Source organism: Wyeomyia smithii, chromosome 3 (assembly GCF_029784165.1).
Source record: "Wyeomyia smithii strain HCP4-BCI-WySm-NY-G18 chromosome 3, ASM2978416v1, whole genome shotgun sequence".
Taxonomy (NCBI): Eukaryota; Metazoa; Arthropoda; class Insecta; order Diptera; family Culicidae; genus Wyeomyia; species Wyeomyia smithii.
In genome coordinates this window covers 32,446,345-32,465,691 of record NC_073696.1, presented here as the reverse complement: position 1 = coordinate 32,465,691, position 19,347 = coordinate 32,446,345, and the positions used below count along the sequence as shown (strand labels likewise).

Sequence of the window (19,347 nt, the reverse complement as noted above, 5' to 3'; positions counted from 1 at the left end):
ATAGGATTCAGGGTTCCGGCGGTGGAGTAGCAATTGTTATTCATCGCCGAATCAAACATCGTGCTCTTCCCCATCTTGAGACGAAAGTTATTGAAACTTTGGGAATTGAAGTTCAAACTGAACTTGGGATTTTATTTATTGCCGCAGCATATTTACCATTTCAATGCACACGCGAGCTCAAAAATTATTTTAAAGGTGATTTACAAAAACTCACCAGAAATCGTTCGAAATTTTTCATAATCGGCGATTTTAACGCTAAACATCGTTCTTGGAATAATTCTCAAAGTAATTCCAATGGCAAAATTTTATTCAATGATTGTTCTTCAGGATACTATTCTATTTTGTCTCCGAATAGTCCTACATGCTTTTCTTCTGTAAGAAACCCTTCAACAATTGATTTGGTGCTGACAGATCAAAGTCATGTATGTAGTGATTTGATCACACATGCTGACTTTGATTCTGACCATCTTCCAATAACTTTTTCTTTATCACATGAATCAGTTTTAAACCCTATGAGCTCTGTTTTTAATTATAACAAAGCTAATTGGGAAAGATACAAAAATTATATTGAGAGAAATTTCAATAATGAGCTTGATTTGCAAAACGAAGTGAATATTGATTCCGCTTTGGAAGCATTAAAATGTGCAATTGTTGATGCCAGGAATCATTCTGTTCCAAAGGCTCAAGTGAAATTTGATTCACCAATAATTGACGAAAATCTTCAACTTCTAATTCGTTTGAAAAATGTCCACAGACGTCAATATCAACGTTCTCGTGACCCTGTTTTTAAAACTATTTATAAAGATTCACAGAAAGAGATTAAACATAGATTTACTCTTCTGAGAAATCAAAATTTTGAGACTAAAGTTGAAAAATTGAAACCATATTCAAAACCATTTTGGAAGCTGTCGAAGATTCTTAAGAAACCTTCAAAGCCTATTCCAGTTTTAAAAGATGGTGAACGTTTTCTTGTATCCAATGAACAAAAGGCTCAAAGACTTGCTCAGCAGTTTGAGAGTGTTCATAACTCAAATTTGAATTTTGTGAGTCCAATTGAAAATGAAGTCACACGTCAATTTGATTTAATTTCTTCCCAGAATTTTTTACCTGCAGAAATAATTGAAACTAACTTGAATGAGATTAAATCAATTATTAAAAATTTCGAAAATATGTAAGCACCTGGTGACGATGGAATCTTTAATATACTAATCAAACATCTCCCTGAGAGCACAATGGATTTTTTAGTGAAAATTTTCAATTGCTGCTTCAAAATTGCATATTTTCCCAAATTATGGAAAAATGCAAAAATTACTCCCATTTTAAAACCGGATAAGAACCCAGCTGAAGTTTCAAGTTATCGACCAATCAGTTTGCTTTCTTCAATAAGTAAACTGTTTGAGAGAGTTATTCTTAACAGAATGATGTCACACATCAACGAAAATTCAATTTTTGCAAATGAACAGTTTGGATTTCGCCATGGGCATTCCACAACTCATCAATTGCTCAGAGTTACTAATATGATACGAGCTAACAAATCTGAAGGTTATTCCACTGGAGCTGCTCTTTTAGACATAGAAAAAGCATTCGACAGTGTTTGGCATAAAGGTTTGATTGCGAAATTGCAAACTTTTAATTTTCCAATTTTCCTAATCAAAATTTTAAAAAATTATCTTACTGATCGAACTCTGCAGGTTTTCTATCAGAATTCAAAATCTGATAGATTTCCTGTCAGAGCAGGTGTGCCTCAAGGTTCAGTCTTGGGTCCAGTCCTGTACAACATATTCACTTCAGATCTTCCTGATTTGCCTCCAGGATGCACAAAGTCATTGTTCTGCGATGACACAAGCATTTCCGTAAAAGGAAAAAGTCTTCGTGTCATATGCAGTCGATTGCAGAAAAGTTTAGATATTTTTTCTTCCTACTTGCAAAAGTGGAAAATCTCTCCCAATGCTTCTAAAACTCAAATGATAATTTTTCCGCATAAGCCTAGGGCTTCTTTCCTCAAGCCAAACAATAATCACGTTATCAAGATGAATGGGGTTATTTTAAGTTGGTCCGACAAGGTTAAGTACTTGGGACTAATTTATGATAAAAAACTTATTTTCAAAAAGCACATTGAGAGTATACAAGCCAAGTGCATCAAATATACGAGATGTTTATATCCTCTCATTAACAGGAATTCTAAACTTTGTTTAAAGAACAAACTTTTGATTTACAAACAAATTTTTAGACCAGCAATGCTTTATGCTGTACCGATCTGGTCAAGTTGCTGTTCAACAAGGAAGAAAACGCTCCAAAGGATTCAGAATAAAATTCTGAAAATGATTTTGAAGCGTCCTCCTTGGTTTGGTACACTCGAATTACATAGACTTACTGGTGTTGAACCATTAGAAGCTATGTCAAATAAAATTATTAACAATTTTCGACAAAAATCGTTGCAATCCCCAATTGCTACGATAAGCTCTCTTTATAGCCAATAAGTTAGCAATTAAGTTAGTTGTAAGTTTACTTCCCCTTTTCTGACAAGTAGGTTTAAATCCCTACGAATGATAAGTCCTAATTGCGAAAGCAAACAAATCCTAATAATGAAAATTACAAATTTCTAACAGTGTTGAGAAGTCACCATTTGTGATTGGACACACATACTCATTATTTACTAATATTTATCATAAATACTTAAGCTACTAACAAATCCCCCCTTAAAAAAAAAAAAAAATACTACGAAGTACCTGCCAGAAGTTGCGTCGTTCATCAAGAAATACCATAAGGGCGAAGACACGATGTTCTGGCCAGATTTAGCATCGGCCCACTACCCGAAGCGATCGTTAGAGGAGATGGAGCGGCTGAATATCGATGTGGTACCGAAGTCGGCGAATCGGCCCAACGTCCCCCAGCTGCGTCCCATCGAGAATTTCTTTTTCAAGCGCAAGATCTATTCCAACAATTTTGTCGCGAAAACAGAGGAGGAATTAATAAAAAAAAAACAAAGGAAGAGCTTAACCCGTAAAGACCCGGGACGGAACTTGTTTTTTGAAAATGCTCGTTCTCAGCACTGGAACGGCCGATTTGGGAAAACTTGGACTTTTATTCAAGGGGAATAGTTGCTCTAAGTTTTGGTAAAGGTGCCACCCCTCTGGACCCCTTCCCGTTTTTGTGAGACGCAAATATGTCTGTGTTTTTTTCCAATTTTTCAAATAGATTGAGCAAACACTGGTAATACCAAATTATGTCAGGTGGATGAAATATGGTATGTAAGAGTGAATTTTGGAGTTTTCAAATTATTTCAGTACAAAATCACAAAACTACGTATTTTCATAAAAAATCAAATAAGATAATCGTTCTTCAAATTTTAGGCTCTACACTTTTGAAGTAGGGTCTCCTGAATCAATATGCGATGAAATTTTTATTTTATCATGCAAATATTTTGAGGAAAACGAGTTTAAATTCACTAAAGTACGTATTTTCACGGAAACCTGATTTTCTCAGTCTCCCACAGTAAGTTTCAACTTAGCTCTTCAATTTTCAAGTTCTATATTTCTAGAGTAACGTCTTCTGAATCCAAAGATGCTGAAAGATTTATTCTAGCATACACAGATTTAGAGAAAAACGAGTTTGAATTCACTAAATTAAGAGTCCTTATGAAAACTTGATTTTCTCTAAATATGTGTATGCTAGAATAAATCTTTCAGCATCTTTGGATTCAGAAGACGTTACTCTAAGAATATAGAGCTTAAAAATTGAAGAGCTAAGTTGAAACCTACCGTGAGAGACTGAGAAAATTAGGTTTCCATGAAAATACGTACTTTGGTGAATTTAAACTGGTTTTTCTCAAAATGTTTGCATGCTGAAATAAATATTTCATCACGTATGTATTCAGGAGACCTTACCGTAGAAAGGTAGAGCTTAAAATTTGAAGAACGGTTTTGTTGTTTGATTTTTTATAAAAATACGTAGTTTTGTGATTTTGTACTGAAATAATTTGGAAACTCCAAAATTCACTCTTACATACCATATTTCATCCACCTGACATGATTTGATACATGGAGCAATTGATACGTATGAAAATTCCCAGTGTTTGCTCAATCTGTTTGGAAAATTAGAAAAAAACACAGACATATTTGCGTCTCACAAAAACGGGGAGGGGTCCAGAGGGGTGGCACCTTTACCAAAACTTAGAGCAACTATTCCCTTTGAATAAAAGTCCAAGTTTTCCCAAACCGGCCGTTCCAGTGATGGGAACGAGCATTTTTAAAAAACAAGCTCCGTCCCGGGTCTTTACGGGTTAAAAACATGTCTACACGCATGTTTTCGTCCGCCATGGCGAATGTTCCGGTTAACTGCCGGAAGGCCGCTTGCAAGGGCGTAGAATTTTTTTGCAAATAAGATAATATTATTACCATTAATGGGAAATTTATCCAACTCAATTATCACGCTTAGTTTTTTTCCATCACCATCTGAAAAAAAGTCCATTTTTTACCGAAAACGTTACACGGTGTCTCAGGGATTGGAGAGCGGCAGCCAATAACCGAGTGAATATGAGAAACTTTGTGCATAAATAACAGTGGCGAAAATACTCCATTTAAAGGCATCCTTTAGTAGCTCCTAAAGTGATGGATGATCACCCATCTCCGAGGAGAACCTATTGGACACCCTGTAAATAGATCATTTTGTGGTTTAATATTCTGTTGTGAGACTAAACTTTAAAAATTAAAGGAGTTGTACCATTATTATTCTTCACCCATATATATCACATACAACATATCAAACTTAAAAGCTCTAAATTTGATATAATAGTCAGGCATCTACATTTAAAAATTCATTTATTGCTTGACCAAAGTTCTTTCCACTTTCCTTATCCACTAATATTATACAGTTAGAATCTTAATTCAATCTTTAAGGTATACATCGCAAATTTTCTAACTTATTTAAAGCTACACTGAAAGGAATCGACACGACATTATAAAGTGTTTTGCACTTGAATTCGCCCTACTGGTCAAAACATATAGAATTCATATGCGAAACACTTTAGAATTATTCATCGTGCAACACCTCATTTTCAAAAGGAAAACACTTCCATTTCTGGTGTTATGACATATAGACATAAAGTGTTTGGATTTTGAATCTCAAATGAATGCTTACCGAGCTTCGAATGATTTTTATTCGATTTTAAAATGAAAACAGTTTTACATGGATATGATTGCATATCATATTTTTTATTTATAAAATTAAAATTTCACTATAAAAATTCATCACCAAATATAAACTATCCTTTTCTGTTGAAGAAGCCTGTAAAGCAAACAAAGATTAAAATTAGTTTAATTCAAATAATTGATTTTTTAGTGAACAAATACTTGCCGCTAGCGTAAAGATGTTTTCATCAGAATCTCTGTGATCTTGTGCTGGAAGGACGAAATAAGATTAGAATTCGATTCTTTTACGTGACATAAATCACTTACCTTCCAAAAATTCACAGATGTAGTCTGGAAAATCCTCAAACTTCTGAGCCGTATGACACTCGTTGACTTTTCATCTGTCGCCATTTTTCTACTTTTCAGCCCAAACGGCACATCATTTGACATATAAAAACAAAACAAATCAACTGAAAGTGTTTCGCACATGATAATCACTGTAATGAAACAGTGGGGCAGATTCATGTGCAATTCACTTGTAAGGGATGTTGGAATCATACGTAAATGAAAGTGTTTCGCACATGATAATCACTGTGATGAAACAGTGGGGCAGATTCAAGTGCAATTCACCTGAAAGGGATGTTCGAATCATACGTAAGTGGAGTGCGGCTCATGGATGTAAGTTGATGTGTGCGACAACTTGAAACGAAAGAGAAAAATGATTGAATTCGATGAAAGAAATTCTACAAATAACAATGCAGAGTCATTTTCATATCCACTTGATGAAACACTTGGATGGAGCGTGCCCAGTTTTTTCAGTGTAGTGGAGAAATTAAAAGATAAGTTACAAATCTTAAACGCCAACTGTATGTATTTTCATCTGTTTTCACTGCGTTGAAGATAATCAAAAGTTGCCAAATCATAAGTTACTATTAATCTTGTACGTACCTAATTAATAACAGTAACCCACAACGTTATGGGATAGGTTCCTTTACGTAAACCGCAAACAGCATGATGGATAAGGGAATCGTTAGATGAATGTTTGAGCAGTGATTTAAGTGTTGAGATGGTTATGGGAGTGAAAAATGGTTTGTAATAAAAAAATTCCAACAAATTTTGCAAAATTTATTATATTTCCGCTGCTGGGTAATTTCATGAGAGCAGAAAAGCCTATTTCGTTAATTTTCAACAAATACGCTACATAAACAAACTTTAATAGGACAATTATAACAACTCAAATAGTTACGATTATGATGCTGTACTTTTTTTCCAAATAGCAGAAATATTTTCACCTAATAATGCAAAAGTTCACTATAAACATTATTACCTACCTTATACGTCATCGATTATCGCGTGAAATCCAGCAATGCAATCGAATCCACTCAGGCGTCACAGAACGGCGATAACCCGTTCAATAAGTTCTCGTTCACCAGCGCGTAAATCAATGAGTATCAGTGCGATCAGTTTTAATTCATCCAACAAGCCAATCAGTCTACTGCGGGGCTTCCCTTACTTCGATTACAGTTTACAACATGTTCTTCTTGTTGAGGTTACTAAGTTTGGTTGTAGTTGCAAGTTTCGCGGCGGATAGTGCGCTAGGAAGTAAGCTTGTGGTTATCATATTTCATTCATCGCGTAGTAAAAATAACATTCCGTACTAGATGACTGCGGCCAACGGCCGGCTTTGACCCGCGGTTTGGTCCACTTTGGCAACGAGTCGCAGCTGGGAGAGTGGCCCTGGCATGTCGCCTTGTTTCATAGGATGAACCGTGCCTCGCCTAGCTATGCCTGCGGAGGAACAATTATTTCCGAAAATTACATCGTCACCGCTGCACACTGCGTTTATCCGAGATCCAGGGTACGGCCTCTAACAGCTGCGGAGATTCTCGTCCGGGCAGGTATCGCAAACATACAGCAGTTGGAGCATTCGCTGCAGCAGTTTGCGGTTGCGGAGATCGTGCGTCATGAGGAATTTAATACGGATGTGCTGGGAAATGACATTGCGCTGCTAAAAATAGCTGGAGCGTTGGAGATGACAAACTATGTCCGACCGATATGCCTCTGGAACGGAACCGACGGGGAGGAACTGATAGTTGGTAAGGGGGGTACTGTTGCTGGTTGGGGGTTGGACGAGAATGGTACCCTTCCGGATGTTTTGAAACATGCCGTAATGCCAATCGTTTCCCGGAAAAGCTGTCGCGATAGCGATCCCACTTATTACACGAACTTTTTATTTGATAGGAAAACGTTTTGCGCAGGGTATCGCAATGGGACGTCTGCGGCACCGGGAGATAGTGGTGGCGGGCTGTACATCGAAATTAATGAAAAGTGGTTCCTAAGAGGTATAGTAAGCAACGGTAAACTGCAACCGACATCAAATGCGTTCGATGCTAGAAGCTTTGTGGTATTCACTGATATTGCTCACTTCATGCCTTGGGTGAACAGTAACACCGGTCTGGCCAGCGGTGGCACCTTAGAAGTTAGAGCTTCTACAGTTTGCGGCAAAGTAAAGAATACCACATTTACCCGCAGTGGGTTCAAAGAGGAACGCAAATGGCCCTGGCGGGGGGAAGTATACCGGAATGACAAGAAACCAGTGCGATTGTGTGATACGGCAATAATCAGTGAACGTTTCGCTTTATCTCCGGCAGAGGTCTTCACGGAGAATGATGCCCAGAATCCTTCACAAAGGTTATTGGTCGTGTTCCAAGTTATCAGAAATTTCCAGAGCAGACCATTTTCCTACAGGAAAATTAAACAAATGATTCGGCATGAGCAATTTGATCGAGTCACTAGACGAAACAATATGGCGTTACTAGAGTTTGATGAAGCGTTAGAGTTTTCTGAGCTATTGCGGCCAATCTGTTTGTGGGAAGGAGATCTAACTGAGTGGGAAACATCGAAGGCAGTTGGTTACATCGGCGAGTTTCAGGAATGGAAGTCACATCACGAAGAGTGCATTACGACCTATATGGTGAATGAAACGCTCTTACATGAACATTCATTATGCATTCCACTCTCGGTTTATAGCTTTAGGGGTACTTTGGGAGATCTTATGTACGTGAAGATTAATGGTTCCTGGTATCTTGGTGGCGTTTCATACAACATGTTTAGAAGAGATTATGTGCATTACATTCTAATGCAGGATGTCACCTACTACAGGGATTGGATTCGGAATAACATCATGATACTCTCAAGAAATCTGTTGGGTCATAAAAATTGCTCTGAATTATCTATCAATCAATGGCTTTACAGCGTGTTATACAGATATGTATTACAGTGCTATGGAACACTAATAACAACATCATTGTTGCTGACAACAGCTTCCTGTATCGACACATTTCCGGTGCAGTTTGTGTAAGTCGAGACGTTTAATAACTTATGGTTCAATAATAATTTGTGCATTTCAGGTCTATTTTAAACGACCGGCTAGAGGAGCCGCTTGTTGTTAAAGAAATACATCGGCACCCTTCCTATGACAAGCTGGAGCAAACTCACAACTTAGCCATATTATTGCTGGATAAACCCTTGAACAGAACTCCAATATGTCTTCCTAACACCAACGACATGGAGAATATAAAAAGCTTAGATTTTCAAAGTACACATTACAGCGCGAATCCGGTTCTGAATTTAACTGTTGAATTTAGCGCCAGTAACGTGCGATCGTGTGCCGAACGGTGGCTCCGCGAGGGTGCCAAGGTAAATACCAGCGGAGGACACATCTGTGGTCATATGGTTGGCATTAGTGGTTATCAATGTACGGCGAATTTGCACGGTACCCCACTGGTGTATGCAACGGAAACGGATAGCAGTATTTTCGCCACAGGTGTTCTGGATATCGGAAAGAGTAACCACTGCCATGGGGATGATCTTCCCGAAGCCTATCTGGATGTTAATTTCTATCTCGACTGGATAGCTGCAGTGGAGAAGGACTGCCGGGGGAAGGTAGCTTCTCGATTGAACACTACTGATGATCAACCAAGGACCGAATGGAGAACTGGAACTTGGTGAAGTTACTGGTGGATGGGTGAAATGATTTTATCAGGAACATGAAAGAACACTCGAGATGACACATTTTAGTTATGTCTAACGTTAAATCTATTGATGAAAACGCTATTCAACAATTTTTCAATTCATACATTTAAAAAAATAAACAACAAATCACAAAAACGTGTCTTGTTTCAATGGGACGTAGACACGAACATGATATGTTGAATGAATTAAAAAGTGTTCACTCTTTTACTCCTAGTGGATTTGAAAGATATGAGTGGAACAAATGCTTTTATTCGTACGCCACAGTACTACTGTATGCGTTTAACTTATAAAGGTAATGTTGGGGATTCGTAGACCTTTTTAAAATCCACAGGACAATAGTTCAAAATGATTAAAATTCTTCAGAGAAATAAACGTCAAAAAATATTTTTAAAAATCATTACGCACAGCCAAAAATACTAAAAGGTATGAAAATTGGGGTTCGGAATTTGTTCGAAAACGGCCTTGTAGACAAGACTGATATTTTTTAACGCTTTTGCATGAAAGCCATAAGTGTTGTTGTTATCCTGTTACCATGCCAAGAATACTTTGTTCAATTTCGCTGGAAGCTGGCACCTTTCCCATTAGACCCCTAATTACATTTTGTGTAATAGTATAGCCGACCTTTTTGAAAACTTTCATCCATTATTTCTTCAAATCCAACTCGTTCTCAAACACCTTGGACGATTTTCGAACTTAGGCCTTCATTATGACCGAAAAACTTTTCACCGGACAACGTTTTTGTTTGTGTATCAATCCAACGTCGGTCGCGCGTAATGGCATGATGTCAGGTTCGGCCAAAATAATGTCTCGCCTCCGTGGGACCGCAGGAAGGGCAACAGATGCTTCTGGAGGCACTCGGTGCGGTAAATTTCGCTGTTCATGGTACCTGTTGTGATGTACGCTTTACGTTCACCGCATTGGCATATGGCCTGCCAGAACAAGTAGTTTTTGGCGAATTGGCAACTTTATTTTTCCTTATGTCTTCCGGAACATCATACCATGCCTTGGCAACGCAGAACTCCAGCCTCGGTAGCTTTGCCTCTGCCTTGATGTAGATTTTGTTATCTATAACCACACACATCGGTTTCGTTAACCACGATACAGCCTTCTTTTACGAAGCCCAGCTCAAACAAACCAGGCGGAACACTTTGCCTTCAAAGCCGCCCCGCGAATCGAAAGGCTCGAACTACGCTTGAAATAATCAGACACTCTCCGGGCTTTCACAGGGTCAGCTGTCTTCGGTTTTCTTTCACTCTCCAGCCCACCGCTCGGTTGTCTGGGACTCCTTAAACGGTTTTACCACCCAAGACACAGTTGTATGGGTGATTCCCAGTTGTTTTCCCGTCGATCCCATAGTAGCGGTCGTATTTTCCATGACGGCGTGCAAAATTCTTTGGCGTTTTTCTTCCTATTTCGATGACATCTCAATAATCACCAATTGAAACTGTTATAACGGGAACCAGTCGTATAGAATTGATGTTATAACAGTTTGAATTGGTTCCCGGATTTACTCCGCCAGACTAGTAAAATATACAGTGACTATACTTGTTATGAACGTTTGCACATGGATTCAACATACTCCAAACTAGTTACACCCAGTTTTTCATCAATTTTTACCCTCGGACAAAAAAAAAAATACACGCGGATGAAAAACCCGTAAAGACCCGGGACGAAACTTGTTTTTTGAAAATGCTCGCGCTCAGCACTGGAACGGCCGATTTGGGGAAACTTGGACTTTTATTCAAGGGGAATAGGGTAGATCTGCTTAATATAGACCACTTCCTTAAGTGGACCACGTAACCTTGTTACATCAAATGACATATTATAAATATACTTATTATGATTTGTGCTTTGACAACTTCAATAATGTTCTTCATTAGAAATGTTGCAACAGACGTTTACTATAGAATTCTTCATTGTCTTTTAATAACAGCCACCTGGTTTGCCATGGTCTGTTATCGTTTTCATAGGAAAGGACTTTATCAAAAACTGTACTGGCATCACACTTTCCGAGCGAAACTAATCAGATTTTCGATGAATGGGTAGGATAATAGTGTCTTTAAAAGATAAGCAATAAATTTTACTAGAAAAAACATTTAAAATATTGAAAAAATAGTGGCCCAAATAAGGGTGGAAATAATATTGTTTTCCTTATTCCGACATGCTTCATTTCGAACAAGAGCTATCATCGATATAACGCCGCGAATAATAGTTACCATAGTAACCATAAATTTGTTATGATCGTGTTATTGTACAAAATTGCTGCTAAAATGGGAAAACGCCGAAAATTGGTAGGAAATATACTGAAACAGCTGTTACTGAGTGTCTTCAAGCAATAAAAAGTGGTGTTTCGACTAGAGAAGCTTGCAGGAGCTTCAATGTTCTACGAACCACCGTAATGTTCCGTGCAAGCAGCAAGTGGTCAGGAAAACCACGAAAAGGTAAAAAAACTGCATTGACTGCCGCGGAAGAGGATTCAATTGTTCGCTGGATAACTCTGATGGCACGTAAAGGATTCCCTACTACGGAAGAACGGCTGCAGTCTACAGTTGATCCAGATCTAGAACTCTCAGTGCATAAGCCAGAGTTAGTTTCATCAGCGGCAGCTACGATTGAAGAGATGTATTATTTAGACCTGGCCCAAATTGAGAAATTGGTGTGGTCCAAATAAGGAAACGGTGGCCCATTAAGGTGAAACCTCTCGCAATCCATTGTGTCTAGTGCACCAATACTATCGTGTTTTCGGTGTTTATGTATACGTGAAGTCTATGTATGCGATGTTGTATGTATGGATGAGGCCTGTAATAAATACCCTGCACGTTATTTTGCCTACCTGTCGAACATTGTTTACAAATTTTGCCGAAAATCAATTCACCTTGGAGGGCAATAGAACCCATTATGTGTGATGATGTGCATTGGCATTCAAAGACACTCAGGAATCTTAGCTGTTTAAATATTATTCCAAAATATGGGATAGCCTCCCGTGTAAACGCATCGTGCCTTCCACACGGCGCATTTTTTTTGTGTCGCTTTCTTTCTGCTTTCTATTGGCGAAAGTGCTGGCAACGCCGTGTTGTATCATTTTTCGCATACCGGTTATTCGAGTTTTGATCGATAAGTATATTGTTTTATTTTTTCCTCCAAAAAAACATAAAAAACACAAATTGAGAAGCATGACGACAAGAAGGCGTGCACACGGCGAAGCTCACTACGGCGCAATTGTGCCTTCCATGTAGACGAGTAGGTGGTAGAGGCTAGAAGGCACATTGGAAGGTTTCAAGAAGGTACTGCCAATTTTCGCCAGAAAAGCGATGTCATGCCGTGAGTGTATTCGGCCCTCAAAGATCAACTCATCTCACAGGCAAGGAAACCTGTTATGTACAACGGGAACGGGGAGCAAATGGTTAAATCTAGATTAACTTGCATTCAGTTTTTTCATCTGATTTAAGGGAAAAGGTTTTGGAATTTTAGGATTTTTCAAAATAAAAAGACCTATCAAAATGTTTGAGTTTTTATCGTTACTTTATTTATCGCTGAAAACCAGATGGTACTTTATGATAATATCCATCTATTTGACTTATCAACAGAGAACTTCAGGTAACTCTAGATATTAACCTGAATAGCATTGTCAAAAACTTTTTTACTTAAGTACTGCTCGAAGAAATCGGTTATCTGCTTAGAAATATGCTTTTGAAAAAAATCGTTCACGACATGATTCGATTTGTCCTTGCCTTCGCTGATTTGAATGAATGCAGCGGAATGCAATTCTGCAAATCAAACAAGCACTAGTTACTGCATATACTATTGTTTTGTTTTGGTGTAAAATAACTTACCGTTTGGCAAGGCGATTTCTGGCATTAACGGTAACGGATCCAGCGACATTGGCACTATGGCATTTCCCATTTGCGTACACGGGCACAATGGCAATTCCGGTATCTCCGGTACGTCGAAAATAATGTTGGCGTCTTCTGCTTCCGAGAATGAGTGTTCCGCTGTATGCTCTTCTGATGCAAGAATGTCGTTCAGGGCTGCATTTTGTTCTTCACAGTCACCTCTTGAAGTAATCCTCCACGGATCTGTCACAGCCCAAATCAAGGGATCAGGAACATCGCGTTTCGCTTTCTTTTTGATTTCCCGCTGCAAGGCAGCTCTACGACGTTTAGTGCATCGGCCCATTTTCTCTAGCGGCAATACTTTTCTAGTTATGTTTTTGTTTACACTGGTTGGTTGTCGTCAAGACAACCATCGCGAATAACATTGTGGCCAGTTTTGCGGTTGAATGGATTTTCTTAAAAATTAACTGAACGAAACTTTAACTGCAAAGTAGCAAATGGAAAAAATTTTGAATGTTTTCAAAATATTTCAGTGATTCCTTTGATTACCTCAATTGTAAAAGTAATAAGAACAGGGTTTTTATGCAATTACTCAACAATGAACAAAATATCATAAAATCGAAACTTCCAACACTGCACTCATGCTGATGCAATAAAGATGTGTTGGAAGACGGTTTCGGTTTTGCGTTGTAATTAGGGTTAATTGACAAACAGTGGATCTCCTGGTACATACGATGGCTGATTTGATGCGATTTTATTATCTTGTCCATACGAAGTTGTTTTTTGATTTGTCATCATTTTTAATAAACAGTTTCAAGTGAGGGGTGTTTTCAGACAAGAAGTAGGTATGCAATATAGATATACAATTGGTTGCACAAATAAAGATTCGGAATGAAAAATCGCTAAAAACCTCGAAGGGTTCCACTCTAGGCTGATTTACCCTACACACCGGAACCATTTTGTAAACAAAAATGATGTGATACTGAGGTGACTACGAAGTGAAAAAAACAGGAGAGTTGTGTACAAAGCCACAACTGCAAGGTTGAAGTAGAATACTTTTACAAGAAAGATAACCCGGCTGCTTGCGCGTCAGTCATTTTTTCTAGTAAACAAACGTTGACTAATCGGATCAATCGAATTTCGCCCTTCAACAATGATTGAACATTTTCAATAATATAGTAAGTTGCTTGTCATGGTTGAGGCTGACAATTTTCAAATTTTGAGATGAAATTTTTTTGGATGTCGTGCTCATGACTGAACGAAAAGATAATTCAGTACATTCTGAGACACGGAGATAAAGTAAAATTTATAACTTTTACAAATTTGAAAATGTGAATTAACTCATTAGAAAATATTAACTCTTTAAGCAAGTGTTTATTTCGTCCTGAAAAGGACAATGTGTTGTTCATTTTAGTATCGAATAAGATGCCGATCACATCTTTGCGTTATCACTGACCATGTGAATAAAATATTCCTTGTGATAAAATAAACAGTGAAAAGCTGATTTAACACTCAAAGCTAGACGGCTCACGTGTTGTCAAAATGAGTCAACTTTTCATTGAATGCATTTACTAGTGCCCACTATCGCACAGAGACTGCATTTCACAAAGTGTCTCACTGCATCAGCCGCTATCGATGCTGAGATCCGCTGCAACTAGTGTGCTATCCATAGCCATGCCACAGTTGTGGCCGCTATACGCTGCCATTGGTATCCACTGTCCCTGCATCAGCTGGCCCAGCTGCTATCGTTGCTGGAATCCGCTGCAACTAGTGCGCTGTCCATTTCTACGCCACAGCTGTGGTCGCTTTTCGCCATCGCTGGTATCCACTGCACTGCTAGTGCTGCTGCTAAGGGACGACTGCTGTTGTGGCTGTCTAGAACTATTATGAGCGGCTTCGGCTGAAACAGGCTCTAATATAGGCCAAATAGCATGTTTTGAATTGCAAGGTATATGATTCTGTCGACCGTGCTTGGGAAGCCATCATATAACGACCAACCAGAGGTCGAATTTTTCGTTTTGACAAGGCTTGACTATTTTCAATAGTACAATAGAGTGAATAATAAAATTACAAATATCTTCTTTTGGGAAGAATCTTAGAAGATTTTTCAATCTATTGCTGCAAGAAGAGGAAATCCATCGAATACTAACCGATTTATTAGCATTTGAAATTGGACATATTTTTCACTCTTTTCGGTTTTAGATTTTCATTTCACATCCTTATGTAGCCGAACTTCCTGAGAGAAGTATTCTACTTCAAAAAATTCATTTATTGGAATAAATTTACAGTTACCGGTAAATTGAAACACTTTACGAACTAATTTCATTTTTGTCATATGACTTACATTTTAAGTTTAAGTAAAGCGGGCAATGTATGCAGTTTGCGAGGATGCGAAAATGAACGGGAATAGAAGGTGTGACTTTTAGGCTTAGAAAAAAAAATTTTTTTTTTCGTCTGGACGAGGAAAAAAAAAATTTTCTAAGCCTAAAAGTCACACCTTCTATTCCCGTTCATTTTCGCATCCTCGCAAACTGCATACATTGCCCGCTTTACTAAAATTGAAACAGTTTTCGTGCTAAAATCTTCAATCGGTAGGTGAATAAACAATCTCCGAGTGTAAATTAAAAATATAGGTAATGCAGCTACAGTGAAAGTAATGAAAAATACTGATTTAATTTTTCACGACCATTTTAAACGGTGAAATGATTCCACGAAGATGCCATAAGACTTAAAGTTGATTGATTTGTGATCTAATGGTAAATATTGGATTTATTCTTCAGTAACGAAACGAATCCGAATTTGATCCGTGCCTTAAAGCGGTAAAATTTTCATTTTTTTTGCCCGATGAAAAAAATGCAAATGTGCAGGAAATTTTCGATACCGAAAAAACATTTTTATTTTGATGCCGAATGTCTTAGAAATGCAGAACACGTCAAGATCTGGTGTTATCTAAAAAAACGACTTTCTGGGACTTAGAGATTTTTGAGCTGAGAAACAATCTCATTTCACTTGTCCTATTCTCAATTTCACTTCACTGTCAACCTCACCCCACGGAGGTGATTTTTGTCACCTCACTTGAGGTGGAATCGGGAATAGGTCTGAAAAAGTGAAGTGAGCGTGAGAGTGAAATATATTTCACCGTGAAGTGATTCCCGTAATAAGTACCACTATCACCAAATTACCACCAAACGAAAGTTTCAAGACCTAAAAAGGATTTGTTAAAGGTTTCAGCTGCATATATTTGCATCTTAGTCGATGACAAGCGGCTAAAGATGGTTACTTTTTCGGTTGAATTTCATACTTTTTGCATAGTTTCTTCGAAGGGGGCCATCCACATACCACGTGGACAGATTTTTAACGATTTTGACCTCCCCCCTCCGTGGACAACTGCCCATATAAATTTTGAAAAATTTGTATGGACCGCGGACAATAGCCAACCCTACCTCCCCCCCCCCAAGCTTTCCACGTGGTATGTGGATGGCCCCAAGGGTTGTGGTACATTTAGCTCAAATTTACAAATTTGTTCCTCAAAATTTGTCTTCATTCGAATTTTGATATTTGGTGTTGAAATATGGGAGGTTTCTGAGCAATTATCAAATTTGTTTGAAGTTATTCCAGGAAAATAACGTAAAAGAAGAAAAATCAAACTTTGATCGCTTTGAGGGTTCACTTATGAAACCAGATTGTGCTTACATTTTGTAAAAGGACTTTTCTCGAGAAGACAAAACGTTTGAAGCTGCCGTATTTTGGAATTCAGTGATCGAACTTTTCCCTATATTCGATTGGCACTCTTATATGCATGCATAATAATGGCAATGCCAGAAAATTGAAACAAGTTGGATGATGGCAGTCCCAGAAAAGTTTGTTATAGTCGAAAATCACCTAGTTCTGTCGATTTCAGTAGTTTACAAGAGCAATACTGAACAAAAATTATTTATGACCGCCCTTGCCATACAATTCGAACCACTGTGCGCTCTGTGGAATCCGAAAATGCTTATTGGTGATTTTTAAAGAAAATAAAGCAAGGAATCCAGAAAAAATAATATTTTTGAGCGTAAGTGTTGCCAGATAAATGATTTTTTTTATTCAAAAACTAAATTTGTAAATTTAATTTTTGGGTGTAAATTCCTTACATTTGGCCGCGTACCAATAGCTCGCTCCACAAGCACCATTTTGAAACAGCTGTTCAATAAACTTGCAATCATGCTTCAGTTATGCTACAGGCTTGTCAAAGAAAGCAGTGCTCTAACTCTTATGCCCAAAGTGAGCCTATATTCAGTGAGATATTCAGCCAATATTGATTGCACCCGTATTGTAAATAATTAAGCTTATTCCCAGAGTAAATAATTCAGAAAAAAAAGTTATAAATTAGGTATAAAAGCAGTAGCATTTTTCGTGTGTCTAGTGTTGAAACCATTACTGAAATATTACGCTTGAAACTAAATGGAAGCTGAAACAATTGAAAAACGTTGTAGATTCCGTTTTTCGTACGTCACGCTGATTTTGTTACACTAAACGACTGTTTTAAATAAAATATCTGTTTGTAACAATGCCCCTGAAAATGTTATATCATTATTATTGTGCTATGTTTTAATATATTAGCAAAAAATGTGGAAAACTGGGAACTAAATTCATCAAACTGATCTTAGTTTTGCACGTTTCTCTAAGAATCATTTATGTTTTTACGATATGGTGTTTTGGCATGTAAATCATCTCTCCAAACAGCTACACTGTTGAACTTTGACATGTTTATTACAAAACTATGTTTATTACAAAAGGCCAAATATGCCATATTATTTTTATCGTGTATTACAAAAAACTTGAACATCCCCTTTTTACAGATGTGTGTGTATAATATCATGCTTTATGTTTGATTTTGACATTTGCATTTTATATGTGAAAATGGCGTCGAAGCAAAAGAAGCAGCGCATACAAATTTTGCTCGCGCAGCGCGATAATCCAAACTACACGCACGCTAAGTAATTTGTTGTGTGTAGCCAAATCAACCTTCACCAACGCACAATGGTCCAGAAACCAAATTTAGGGGGGAATTTTTGGAAATGAAATACATCGAATATTGCCGTTTTTTTATGGTCACCCTAATTCGGAGCTAGTCCCCCTAACAACCCAACGAAACACAATATGCATAAATGGAACTTACAACGGACAACCCAATTCAATCTGACTGTCCTGACATTTATTTCTTGTTTTTGCAATTGATAACTGAACTTGCAATTTAAAAAAAAGAAACCTGGCAGGATCGTCAAATGTGCGTCTTACCTTCATGATGATGTAGCAAAAAAAAAGGAGGAACCAACGAAGTCAATTCGCGGCTTACTATGATTTGTGCGGTTCTAGACTTTTGAACTGCTGTCATCATGGGATTTGTCAACATAAAATGCGCTCGTCTTCGCTAGGCTGTTTGTTGTGTCTCAGATATCTTATGCCTGCTGCACAGCCTAGATCCACTGGACTATTTCCTGTGGAGCGTCGTTGAATGGGATGTCAATAGAGTTCCATACACAAAATAAAATCATCACCTCCAAAATCTCGGAGTTGACGACTTCATTGGACCGCGACATGTTGAAACGACCCTGTCGCAGTTTCCGGAAGCGAATAATTACAGTCATCAACTTTTTAGAATAGAATCATAGAATATTATCAAATTGTTTGAAACAACACGAAACATGAACCTTTGTTAGTTCATTAAAGAATTGCATTTCGAAAACTATTTCATTAGTATAATAATCTGATCCAGGAATATCGAACGCACCCTGTATACATTAGGAAGCTGAAGAAGAAGTCCTAATTCATGGTGAATAGGCTTTGATTGCAGATTGTTTAGCAACAAATTTTTCGATTCAATCTTCCAAGGACTATTTGCATTTTTTTTTTTCGGTATCACCCTTACACCTAAAGATTGTTATTAAGAAATAAAAATGTAAAAAAAAACTATATCCGTTTTCTGTAGCTTCGGTGATATCTTGGAAATTTCATGTAAAACGGCGTGCAACATAACTTGAGGTCACCTTATCCCAGAACAATAATTTATTCTTACTTTTTTGTAAGAACAATTTTTGTAAGTAGAGTCTTTTGGAAATTTTCACTATTCAGGTAAAAGATGGTTTTGTTTTTTTTTTGTTCAGAAATGGTGAAAAATCGGCTTGAATGCTCTATTACCTACTATTATATTGAAAAATCCTACGCACCAGCTTTCGATATAAAATAATCTCAAAGAAATTTGGTGTCAACCGGCGAAAAGAACATAAATAGAGTGCTCTACTACTGCTACATACAAAACAGAAAATAATCTAGAATTTTTTGAGCGTCATTTGAGATGAAAAAATCGA

General features: G+C 37.6%; 2 protein-coding genes across 2 annotated transcripts; one reads left to right on the top strand and one right to left on the bottom strand.

Annotated features, from left to right (window-relative positions):
• The first annotated feature begins 6,574 nt into the window (after window positions 1-6,574).
• LOC129732053 (uncharacterized) lies at window positions 6,575-9,536 on the top strand. The gene is made up of 3 exons (XM_055692517.1): window positions 6,575-6,731; window positions 6,791-8,486; window positions 8,540-9,536. The coding sequence occupies exons 1-3, from the start codon at window positions 6,662-6,664 to the stop codon at window positions 9,138-9,140; spliced, it is 2,367 nt and encodes a 788-aa protein (XP_055548492.1). The 5' UTR covers window positions 6,575-6,661; the 3' UTR covers window positions 9,141-9,536.
• A 505-nt stretch (window positions 9,537-10,041) lies between these two features.
• LOC129728209 (uncharacterized) lies at window positions 10,042-13,474 on the bottom strand. Its single transcript, XM_055686627.1, has 3 exons — window positions 12,998-13,474; window positions 12,809-12,931; window positions 10,042-10,229 (listed from the first exon to the last, which is right to left on the bottom strand). The coding sequence occupies exons 1-3, from the start codon at window positions 13,338-13,340 to the stop codon at window positions 10,042-10,044; spliced, it is 654 nt and encodes a 217-aa protein (XP_055542602.1). The 5' UTR covers window positions 13,341-13,474.
• Window positions 13,475-19,347: the final 5,873 nt, after the last annotated feature.